The sequence below is a fragment of the Nelumbo lutea genome, chromosome 2 (assembly GCF_056320005.1).
Source record: "Nelumbo lutea isolate HS-2025 chromosome 2, American lotus-T2T, whole genome shotgun sequence".
NCBI classification, from domain to species: Eukaryota; Viridiplantae; Streptophyta; class Magnoliopsida; order Proteales; family Nelumbonaceae; genus Nelumbo; species Nelumbo lutea.
In genome coordinates this window covers 59312335-59324903 of record NC_142685.1, presented here as the reverse complement: position 1 = coordinate 59324903, position 12569 = coordinate 59312335, and the positions used below count along the sequence as shown (strand labels likewise).

Below are 12569 nucleotides of genomic sequence, written 5' to 3'. Positions count from 1 at the left end.
TTACCAATCAGTTGGGTTGTCATCAAAATTCAAAGGGTTGTGGTTAAAGCTTTTCCAGTATCATGTTTTTCTGGTATTATAGATTTTTCCAAATTTGAAATACCAATAAAAAAGAGGAAAATTATTGATTACAACCAAGGATTAAAATATCGATATGCCTGATAGTTTCAAGTGGGTATTGGTGTGTATCTATATGGTTGATATGTTATATTTTTTATTATCTTTTTAAATTTTATAGGCATTAAAGGTCTCATTCATCATTTTGAAGCTTTAGTTGTTAAAAAAATCATTGTATGCTGTGGAACCTATTCGGTGAGCTGTTTAATTTTGTAGGCCAAGGTCAATCTCTCCAAAAGGGTAAATTTCATTAGTATTTAGTATATAAGATAATTTTGGTTAAAAACACTTGTTTTATCAACATATAAACAGTTAGTTATTTTACTTTTAGAAGGTTATATTAAAAAAAATTAAGCTTTTAAGTTATTATCAAAGGTATAATTGGGTCTAATGGGGTAGAACCCGATTGTCCAGATTAATAATTGGGACAGTTCTAGATCTATCAAATGGAACCAATTAACAATCAGTTAAGAATTGGTACACCTTGTCCCGAACCAGATCTGATCCATTGACAGTTCTAGCTAAAACACAATCGATAAGCTTAAAAACTTATTTATTAAGGAATCCAACTTTGTTTTAGCCATTAAGGAATTCACAACCTTAAGAACTTATTCAAAAGATAAAACAATAAGCTTTTAAGTTCAGCATCTTCAGTTGTTATCAAACGGCCACTCAATCATATTTGGCCACATCACCCAAAAAGGCTATTTGCCTTTGTGAATCTGCACTTGATTGCTGAACTGGAGGCTGTTTAACCAATTAATTGTGGAGCATATAAACTTCATGTCAAGTGAAAAGTATTCACTTTGGTGCTTTCAGATTGGCAGTTTAATCTTGATTATTAGATCCAATCTTACTGTCAAGAACTCTTTTCTTGTTATCCTTCTTTTGTCTCCTGGATGCACGTAAAATGCAGGAAAGTCAATACAATACATCAACGCAGAGTTGAACTTAAAATGCACGAAATCATTTGAACCCTGAACAAGTGACCACACAACCGCACAGCTGGATGGTTGAATAGTTGAACCAAACAGTGGTCATTCAACCATCTAATGGCTTCTTTTAATGGAGTCCAATGCACTGACGGATCAGAGTTCAAATCAGACGTGCTTCAGCCTAGGGTGTGTTCAGTTGACATCCTATGCAAAGATCCCATCTGACTCCATTAAGACCTAAACTGGAGATTATCCATTTAAGCCTTAACTATTTTCTTTGGAATTTATAGCACTAAAAGCTTAATGCATGATGGCCCCATATATACGCTAGTAGCCTAAGCCCTAACTTTTCAATCAGTGAATGATGGCCCAAGAGGGCCAAGATACACTTGACATTAAGGCTCAGTTTGGAAGGAGTACAAACACAAATATGTACAGTATAAATACATACAAAATAATACAAACTGTAAGATTTTGCACTCTACATATTTGTATTTATACAGTACAAATGCATACAAAATAATATAAATACAAGGTTTTGCACTCTACATATTTGCATTTGTTCCCCTTCCAAACTGAGCCTAGTATGCTGATTGCTCAATCCATTAAACACTTCGGGACAGTGGCTGAAGTAAAGAACAAGATATTTACAGGACATCTCTATTTGCCCAATGTTCACATTGTATTAAAAAAAAAAAAAAGAAAAAAATTTCTTTTCCATGTGTGAATTGATAAATACCAACTCACAGGCAAGAGCAGAGGGCAGGACAGCATACAAATTGGTATCACCCAAAAGAGAGTAGTTGAGACCAAGAAAAAAAAACTGACAAGTAGCTGGTGAGACTCCCATTGTCACTCCTTAAGGATGCTGCAGGTCTGCAACTCACAACTCACATAAGAGGCGATTAGAAAGGAAACCAGAAAGGCTTTATCCACATTCTGTTTGTACTCTGTACAAGACTCCCTTTACATCCCCCAAATATGGAGGCCCAAAATTTGCGACTTCAAATCTCTGTGTCCAGTTTAGGCAATAATTTCCAATAAATGGCAAAAGACTTGAACAAAATTAAACGCAAATAATAAAACCAATTGAGGCAGAAACCATTAAGACAGAGAAAAAAACACAAAAATACACCCTCAACCCTCCCATCAACACCCACGCCACACATACATACACAAACTCATCCAGCAGCTGTAGTACATAAAATACAACGCACTCGAGATGCACCAGACTGGTTACTATCATCATCCTCATCATCATCGTCATCATCATCATCATAATTTGATACAGGCTCCTGGGAAGTGGAATGGGTCCCACTTTTATGACTAACAGAATTTGTGGAGTCCATGAGACAAGTGAGATGATAGGCATGACAGCAAAAGAATACTATGACTGAGACATTTTGTATAGAGAAGGGATCAAAGCACATGCAACACCTTCCACCACCCCTTGCTTTTGACTTCAATTCCATCAATCTCATACCTGCTGGTTTCCCAGTTACCTCAGTAGCTCTATGGCCATCCCTCTTTGCTTGAGTTTCTTCTTCTGCACTACCCAAGTATACTCCACGCTGTGCTTCCTTATTGTACTTGACCAAGAGGTTCACACAGTCTGCCTGTCAATTTGAAAACACAAAACTCAGTTCAAGATTCGTCTCCAAGGAGAAGACTTATTTGATATTTTGTACTTTCATTTTTTATTTTTCCTATATCAAACTAATTATACAATTGCATACAAAGTAAAGGAGTACCTTAAGGATATCATTGCATCCATGTCTAAGAGAAGTTTCAGTTCTATAATCCGTAATGATTTTAACTAAGCGATCTCGAAGCCTGCAAGAGAAAAATGAGAGAACACAGTGATTAGTGCCAAGGATAATAAGAAAATAATGAAAAATTATCACACAAGAAACACTTAAGAAAGCTTCATACAGGCATTCCCTGTATATTACACATATTATAAATTGAGACTTCTAAGAAACGGACAAGGGAATTGTCTCTAATGAAAGTTGAAATCAAGAGGAAACTGATGGAAGGACCTGACATTGCCATGGAATTGGAGAATGGTAATTCTTGTAATCAACCTAAACTGATTGTACAACCAGACGAAATAGAAAAAGACTGAGAAAAAGAGAAGATAGAGAAGAAGAAAAGTAGGGTTTGGCAAGAGAGAAATCTCTGTTCTAACTTCTCTCAAACTCAACTGCCGCCCACTTGTTTTATTATTAAGTGTATGAGGAAACTACAAGACTACCCTTAATTAAATAAAATCAAATAATTCTGCCACCTAACACTTCTAGCAATACTGAAGCTAATCAGGCCAAATCATGGGATCTTGATTGGAAAGGAAAGGGACAGCAAGGTGGGAAGGGGTTGAGGGCCTCAGACAGGACAGGTGCTGTAAGTGATCTTTCAATTTCTGGATCGAAAGAATGGGTTTTGGTACCGGACTGCAGTATCCTAGGCCATGGAGAACCACATACAAACTCCAATCTACACACACCAATAGACACAATACCTCTTTTCTGTTCTTTGTCATCTGTAGGGGTGGCAATTGGGTGGGTTGGGTTCACCGCAACCCACCCAAACCCATTTGTTTTAAAATTCATTAAAACACAGAAAATTGTATAAATTATAGAAAAAAACAAAGGAAATGCAAAAATGGTACAATATAACAGAAAATTATAAAATACACAAAAAATGATAGAAAAAGGTCAAGAACAAAGAAAATGATAAATGATAAAAATTGTAGAAAAATACAAAAATTATAAAAACACAGGAAATGCAAAAAAAAGCATAAATTACAGAAAATTATAGCAGAAAAATCACAAAAATATTACAAATATATAACAACTGCAGGAAAATATAACAGAAATTATAAAATACACAAAAAATGATGAATAGTAGAAATTACAATTAAAAAAACATAAAAATCACGGAAAAACAATAGAAAATACAGAAAAGATAGCCAGAAATTGTAGAAAAAATAACAGAAACTTTAGAAAAACACAGAATATCCTTACAGAGTTACAGGTAGCCTACGATACTGAATATTACTGCTGAGACACTAGATTACTCTCAGATTATGCTCAAGGAAAGACCCAAATCTCTGGTAAATCTCAGATTGCACTCAAAGAAATTGATGGGAAAACCGCTAGTTCTTCCACGGCAGAAGATATTATGGATTGGAAATATCTTTGGTAAATCTTTTCAAGCTTTTTCAATCGAAAACCAGAGACCAAAGTTGCCTCTCTTATCTTACCTTCCCTTCTACCTTCATGCTTCAGTTGTTGGTCTAAAACTGTTCAAAACAACTAACTATCAAGAGAAATCTCCACGTCAAAAGTAATTGGGAAAGAAAACTCTTTAGCCTCCATCTTCAACCTTTGGTTTAGGGTTGGAATTTTTTTGTTTTTTGATCAATAGCTCGTAAATTCATTAAATTATAAAACAATGTTTTAAAACACGGAGGCGTGACACGAGGTGTTCCACTACCTAGAGGCGTGAGGCATAGTTTAGAACGCAAAAGGTGTTAAGCCTCTCAAACACAAGGAGGCGTAAGTCTCCTTAAGAGGAGGGGCTTAGGAGGAGGATGAAGAGGAAGGGGGGATCTCATTTTCTCTTTATTTTTAATAAAAATATTTTATATTAAGAAGAATAAAGATGCATAGCATTAGTTGAAAGGGGCAAGGGGCAAACCACTTTCTTTCCCCTTATCTTTTCTTCCCTTCCCTTTCCTCTCCTTTTCTTTCCTTTTCTCTTTTTTCTTCTTTCTTTTTCTTTCCCTTCCCTTTCTTTTCCTTCCCTTTCCTTTCCTTTTTTTTTCTTTTTTTTGTCCTTTTATATCAGATATGCATGAGGCGCATGAGGTGTACGCCTCATGAAAAAAGCGCAAGACGCGTTCGCCTCAGAGGTGTCAGCGCCTCTGGCATACGCCTCAGGGTGTTTCAGGACCGCCTCTCCTAGAGGCACGCCTCCAGGCGTACGCCTCCCACGCCTTTTAAAACACTATTATAAAAAAGATACAATAAGGTACATAGGGAGAGGTAAACACTCTTAACTCTCCATAAGACAGAAGTCAATTACAAGTTTACAACAAAGCCCAAAATAAATTTCCCCTTCCCATCCCTTGTTTTTTGTGAACTGATTTGAGAGCAAGGAGAAAACAGAATTAAGGGTGTCAAGAATAGTCGACCCCCACCCAAAGAGTCTCTTTTATATTAAAGAGATAAAAGATATGTACAATTACAAGAATGCCCTTACAGGGCTGAAAGTAAAAAGAACAAATAAAATAATAAGAATACAATACTGTACAACAAGGACTATTCTAATAATGTACATCAAGGTATATCTTCACACTCCCCCTCAAACTAATGCATAGACATCAGCATCAATTTGCCCACAAGAACAAGGTGTCGACTTTTACTCATGGCCTTGGTGAAAATGTCGGCAATCTACATGTGAGAGGCTACATGAGGAAGAGATATAGAACCTGCAACAAGGTCTCTAATAAAGTGAATCCACCTCGATATGTTTAGTCCTCTCATGAAAGACAGGATTAGATGCGATCTTGATAGCACTGGTGTTGTCGGCATATAGAGGGATAAGAGTAGGAAGAGGAGTACCAAGATCCATGAAAAGAGATTTCAGCCAAACAATCTCGCTACATGCAGAAGACATAGCTCTATACTCGGCTTCAGTAGAAGACTTAGAAACAGTTTGTTGTTTCTTGCACTTCCAGGAGATAAGAGAGTCACCCATGAAGACGCACCACCCAGTAGTGGATCGACGAGTGTCAGGACAACCAGCCCAATTGGCATCAGCATAAACCTTCAACTATATGGATGATGAGGAAGAGAAAAACAGTCCTTGAGAGGTTGTGTCTCTAACATAACGGATGATGTGGCGAACAACAGTCATATGAGGCTACCGCGGGGTAGAGACAAACTGACTGATGACCTGAACAACATGTGAAATATCAGGCCTGGTCATAGTGAGATAGATCAAAGAACCAACAAGCTAACAGTACAAAGTAGCATAAGGAAGGATGAGGCCTTCGGATTTAGATAGTTTAACATTCAGCTCCTGGGGGTATCAACATGTTTCTCATCAGTAATTCCAACTAATTTGACGAGATTAGAGGCGTATTTTTGTTGACAAATCAAATACCCTCGACTGCTACGATGGACCTCCAAACCCAAGAAGTAAGTAAGAGGACCCAGGTCCTTCATGTGAAATGAGTTATGAAGTAAGGACTTTAGCTCACAAATGCCATCATGATCATCCCCAGTTAGAAGCATGTCATCAACATACAATAGGAGGATAGTGATACCCTGGGGTCTTCTCTTAACAAAGAGAAAGTAGTCAGAGGAACTCTAATTATACCCAGCTGCAACAACATCCCAGAAGCGCTCAAACCAAGCCTTAGGTGCTTGCTTCAGACCATATAGAGACTTCTTTAGGTGACAGACACGTGAAGGATCACTGCAATATCCAGGTGGAGGTTTCATGTAGACTGTCTTCTTCAGTTCACTATGAAGAAAAGCATTATTCACATCTAGTTGGTAAATAGTCCAGGAATGAACAACAAATATGGCCATAAGAGTCCAAATTGTGGTGATCTTAGCAACCGGGGAAAATGTTTCTTCATAATCAATCCCATATTCCTGACTGTATCATTGGGCAACTAACTGGGCCTTATATCGATCAAGGGAACCATCTGACTTCAGTTTGATCGTATAGTTATGTGAGTCCAAATTTTATTATGTCTTTGAGTCATGTTTTATGTTTTGTCGCCCTATAAGGGCATTGTTGTCTTTGTACTGCTCTATTATTTTTAGTATAAATAATAAGTGAAGGGGGCAGCTAGATCATTTTTGCTCTCTTTTCTTTTCAACTTCTCTTCTTCTCTTCTTCTCCTTCTCTCTTCAAGAAACTACTTTTCTTTCATATTTTTTAATTCAGCAGATTTCTACTATATCTTTGTATTTTGTATGGTATTCTACATTAGAGTTGGAGCTTACCTTGTTGTCCCAATGTAAACCTTTCATAGATTTGTCTTTAATGAAACCCATCATCTCACTATTGACCAAAATTGAAAAAAAAGAGGAGTATCATCATGAACGCAAACAGTTATTCCTTGGCCCCTCCCTCCCTGTGAACTCTATCAAGCTAGAAAGCCTAAAATTTGATGGGAAATCCCTAGGAAATCATAGTTGATCAGTGATTAGAGTATCTTTTTTTATTAGTAACTAAGCAGTGATTTTATTAATTGTAGTAAAGAATAGCATTCAGTTTGTATATGTGCCAAGCACCCCTACAATATTAGATTAGCCTCCACTGCCCCAATCTTCCTTTTCTTGCCTGGCTAGAGTAGAGCATCAACCAAGCAATTGACAGATCTTCGATCCATGAGAAAGTAGCTCCTAATGGCTAATTCCCCAGATTTTGATCCAGGATTGGAGTTCAGATACCAGAACAATGATTTTATTCTTACACACTCAAGACCGGTTGGCACTTGAGGTACAAATGAAGGCTTAGCTCTTAAGTCTTATCATTGATTTGCATTGATAGAGATTCCCTGATAATGATATGATAGATGATGGGCATGACCAGAATAGAGAGGAGGGATCTTTGTTTCTAGACAGACAAAACATGAGGAACTAGCCTGACTATGAAATTATGCCAACCAGTTGCATGTCCCAATCTAATGCCTAGCAATAATGGGAAGTCACAAGAGCTGGTGATGATAAAAACAACAGAACAAGACATCTAACTACATCTGAAGGCCAAGACCAGATTTCATCAATATAAGGAAATAACTATGCAAAGCTATTTGATTGAGCTACCAAGATTTTAACTATGAATGCCTAAAAAAAAAGGTTTTAACTGTGAATAAACAAGGAACATGAAATAAAAGTGACAAGTTTCTATGTACAAATCATGGTACAAGCAGAAAAGAAATGATAAACTAACCGTGGTATCCTTAAACCATTAGGCACCATATTCACAATATAAATCGGATCAAGGTTACCAACAGTGTGCTCCAACAAAACACCCACCTGCATAGTTTTGGATGCATTCATGAGTAGACCCCCAAGAAAAAATGCCTCAATGTATTAATCTTTCAATGTGTCCATTTTCATGCTTCAATATACTAATTAAGACTTCAGTTTACCATTTCAGGCTTATTAAGACACTGTTTAATTAGTTCTTCCCAAAGCTCATCATCATTCTGCATTGTCACAAACTCTATTGCCTGTAAACATTCACAAAGCTTTGCCCATTAATTCTGACATTCAAAATGTACTATAAACAGGATAACAATACAAAAGAAATGAAAGTGAACTCTCTCACATAAGGAGAAACTCTTTCAAAATGAATGCAGAGAATATTGGTATATTACCTCTTCTATGTCCTCTAATTCGTTAATGATAACAGAAAGGGCTTGTTTTGAATTTCCCATTCTTCCAAGGATAAAAACCTGCTCTCTCAGAAGACCTTCTTTGATGCAAATATCATATGCCTAATGGTAAATTATCAAGATATTACTGTTTTATAACATTGTTTGATAACAATAAAAGGTTAAAAAGGAATCCTATGGTCATAATGCAAACCTTCTCTAGCGTATAGTGCTGACTACTTCGAAGAAAAGGAAGCAGCATCTTCAGATCATATTCTGCATAGAGTTCTACCTGTCATTATAAGATGAATGATATACAGTCAATGGACAATACAGGTAGAACTGAGTTACTATGTAAACATGTAAAATATTACAAATAAGCTACGTATCCTATTGTAGAGAAGATGGGCCGAATGGCCAATAGGTTGTTTATTCTTCTTGTTATTTTGGGCCCATCCTGTCAATATTAAGTTATTTTTTAAGTTCTTTGTAAATTCTTGCCCAACTAAGGGCCTCCTTGTAATTACTCAAATATATCTAATAAAACAGTGTTAGAGGGCTGAGATAGAGACTGTTCAAAAACTCTTCTCAGAACCCTCATTGCCGAAACACACAAGTCTCCTCTCCTCTCTTCAGTTTCAACATGGTATCAGAGCATATCTGAACTTGAACGTCCTAGGGCTGGAGGCTTAGTCACGTACTGCCTGATTCTTGGAGGTCATTGGACGAGCCCAAGACTAGAATCTCTTGGAGAAGGGGTTCGGTGACCAGGAAGAATCAGAGAAGAAGAAAAAAGGGGAAGGGGAACAGCTCGGTTCTGTTTTTGAAGCTCGACTGTGTTTGGACTGTTGAAGCTCGAACTGTAAGTTGTGCTCAGTTTTCTGGTTCTGTTTTGCATTACCTTCGACTGTGTTTGGACTGTTGAAGTGTCCGAAAATCCTAGCTGTTCTGTACTACCTTCAACTGCATTAAATCTGGTTTAACCCAGAAATTTCTGGGCTGTTTTTCTCTTCTTCTTGGACTGTTAAAACCTGCTGAAACATCCTTGTAACAAGGCTGTGTATTGTTGCTCTTGTTCGGCTGTTTTAGAGGGCTGTACGAACAGTTTTTGGGGTCTTTTCTCTTCCTTGACAGTGGGGTTGTCTCTATTGCCCACACTGTGTTTGTGAAAAGGCCTATTCAGCAATACCGATTGGTACTTACTCTTCTTGGCCGAGTGTACAACCTTGAAAAGGTACTTCGGCTGAGTGCACAGTGCCTAGGAGTTTCTGATTACTTCTTGAAGCCTGAACTCAATGTGTTGCCTCCTTGTGGTCGGCTGAACTCAGTGTGTTGTCTCCTTGTGGTCGGCTGAACTCAGTTATTGCTTGTTCTTATCCAGCATACTTGTAGAAGTCATCTGAAATCATATTTGGAGTGTTTACATGAAGTACTCCTCAGAATTTGAAAACAAAAGTGGTGTTGAATATGGATTGGGTCAGGGGACTCCAAGTGATTCCTTATTGACTGTGACCACAGTTAAACTAGATGGAACTAATTATCTGGCATGGTCACAATCAATAAAGATTCATGTTTGTAGTAGAGGAAAGTGGGGGTTCATTTCCGGGAGTAAGAAGGCTCCCCCAGAAGATGATCCATCCTACGAGAAGTTGATGCAAGAAAATTACACTGTCATTGGGTGGCTTGTGAATTCAATGCAGCCACAAATCAGTCAACACTACCTATGGATGAATTCAGCAAAAGAAATTTGGGACAGTGTTGCAGAAACCTATTCCCAAAAACTCAATGTGGCCCGGGCATATAAATTGAGAAGTGATGTAAAGAATTTAAGGCAAGGAGAGAAACCTCTTGCTGTATATTTCTCAACCCTGAAATCCTTATGGCAAGAGATTGACCTAATAGAAGCTGTAACTTGGGACACCACTAATGATGCAGAGACCTACAGAAAATTGGTTGAAAGGAACAGGGTTTTTGAGTTCTTAACTAGACTAAGCCCGGAATATGATATCACAAAACAGAATATTCTTTCCAAAGAGTGTGTATCTTTGTCACAAGCTTATGCATTGGTGAGTAGTGAAGAGAGCAGAAGGGCTGTTCAGGTTCAAGGGGCTGATATTAATGATCACTTTGCCAAAGACAAGTGTTGGAAGTTACATCCTAATCTTGTTCCCATCAGGTTTCAGAAAAAATATGATAGTAAAAGATCAGGAAATGCAAATGTAGCTGCCGGGCCAGATAGTGAAGAAATGTCTGCTTCTGCACAGTTGGCAGCCATGAGAGCAGAATATGAAAAGTTTGGGAAGATGATCAGTCAGCTGAGTGATGTGACCTCTGCTACCGACCCTTCAGGAAATTCTACTGCTTCAGCATTTGCTCATTCAGGTATAAGGGCTTCTGCTAATCATGCTACCTCTTCAGGTAATCTCAAGATCCCTTGGATTATTGACTCAGGTGCTTCTGACCATATGACCAATCTGTCTATCTTGTTTGTTTCATATGACTTACTTCCTGGACGTGATAAAATCACTTTAGCTGATGGTTCACTTGCCCCTATCTCTGGTAAGGGAACCATCAAGGCTACGGATTCCTTGTACCTCCCTTATGCCCTTCATGTACCTAAACTAAATACAAATTTGTTGTCTGTGAGCAGTTTAACCAAGTCACTAAACTGTTGTAACCTTTTTTCCTTCCTACTGTGTTTTTCAGGATCTGGAGTCTCAGAAGGTGATTGGGAGTGGCCATGAGGCGAACGGAATATACCTGCTTGATACTTCGGGACAATGCACTGATCATCTTGGGAATGTTGCTCTTGGATCTGTCTCTTCAGAGTCTGTTAGTCGGATTATGTTGTGTCATTGTCGTTTTGGTCATCTGTCTTTTTCGGCTTTGAGTCATCTATTCCCTGAACTGTTTAAGGGAATTAGTCTGTCCAGTCTTCATTGTGAGTCTTGTGAATTGTCAAAGCATTGTAGAAGCAAGTATCCTTTGAGAAATAAAAGATCTTCTGTTCCTTTTAATATTGTTCATTCTGATGTGTGGGGGCCTTACCACTTACCCTCCATGGGTGGCTACAAATATTTTATCTTGTTTATTGATGACTTTTCACGATTCACTTGGATATTCCTGATGAAATCCCGTGATGAAGTTCCAAGACTTGTAAAACAATTCCATGAATTTGTTCTAACCCAATTTGATACCAGGATTAAAATCTTCAGATCGGACAATGCAAAAGAATACCTTGAGAAAAACCTATCCTGCTATCTTTCTGACATGGGGGTTATTCATCAAAGCTCATGTGCTAGGACCCCAGAACAGAATGGGGTTGCTGAGAGGAAAAACAGGCATATTGTTGAGGTTGCAAGAAGTATCTTATTTGCCTCACATGTTCCTACCAGGTTTTGGGGTGATGCTGTACTTACTGCTACCTATATTATAAACCGCATGCCATCCAGGGTTTTGGGGTTTAAGTCTCCCTTCACTCTTCTTCATCCGGACAAAGACCTTTTTCCTGTTCCTATTCGTGTCTTTGGCTGCACCTGTTATGTACATGTTCCAAGTGTCCAAAGGCATAAGTTTGAACCCAAAGCCCAAAAGTGTATCTTCCTTGGTTATTCCCCCAAACAGAAGGGTTATTGTTGTTTTGATCCAAAGTCTGGCAATCGGTATGTCTCAATGGATGTCACCTTTGATGAGTCTTCACCTTTTTATGGTTCCTCTCCAGAAGGACATTGTCCACAGGGGGAGAATTTGACACAGGTGTTTGCTCTTCCTCTCCTTGTCCCTGTTGAGTCCCTTGATGTGTCTGCCTCTCCCTCAAATGAATCAAGGTTGGATCAGTCGTTCCTTTCTCCTTGTCCCGGCACCCTACCTCCTCGTTCTGTCCTCAATCCCAAGGTGTATCAAAGGAAAAGATCCAGAAATGTGCAGGTTGTTTCTCCTACAACACATGAGTCTCCTACACTTCCAGTCACAAAAGAGACAATAGGTACTGGTTCAGCACCTTTGGATTCATCCTTCCCTGACCTTGATATTCCCATTGCTGTTAGAAAAGGAAAACGGAAGTGCACTGCACACTGCATTCCCAAGCACCTTTCTTACAGTTTGCTTTCACCTTC

At 38.3% G+C, this 12569-nt stretch overlaps 1 protein-coding gene across 2 annotated transcripts in view; it reads right to left on the bottom strand.

Moving 5' to 3' along the window:
• Positions 1 to 1957: 1957 nt before the first annotated feature.
• Positions 1958 to 12569, bottom strand: part of LOC148870996 (vacuolar protein sorting-associated protein 41 homolog) — a 78951-nt gene continuing 68339 nt past the window's right edge. For both annotated transcript variants that reach the window (XM_088967633.1, XM_088967634.1), the window contains 6 exons: positions 8669 to 8746; positions 8458 to 8577; positions 8230 to 8310; positions 8028 to 8113; positions 2804 to 2885; positions 1958 to 2668 (listed from right to left, as the gene is read on the bottom strand). In XM_088967633.1, coding sequence (XP_088823759.1) covers positions 2234 to 2668; positions 2804 to 2885; positions 8028 to 8113; positions 8230 to 8310; positions 8458 to 8577; positions 8669 to 8746 — 882 coding nt within the window. In that variant the 3' untranslated portion in view covers positions 1958 to 2233. The remainder of the gene's footprint in view (positions 2669 to 2803; positions 2886 to 8027; positions 8114 to 8229; positions 8311 to 8457; positions 8578 to 8668; positions 8747 to 12569) is intronic.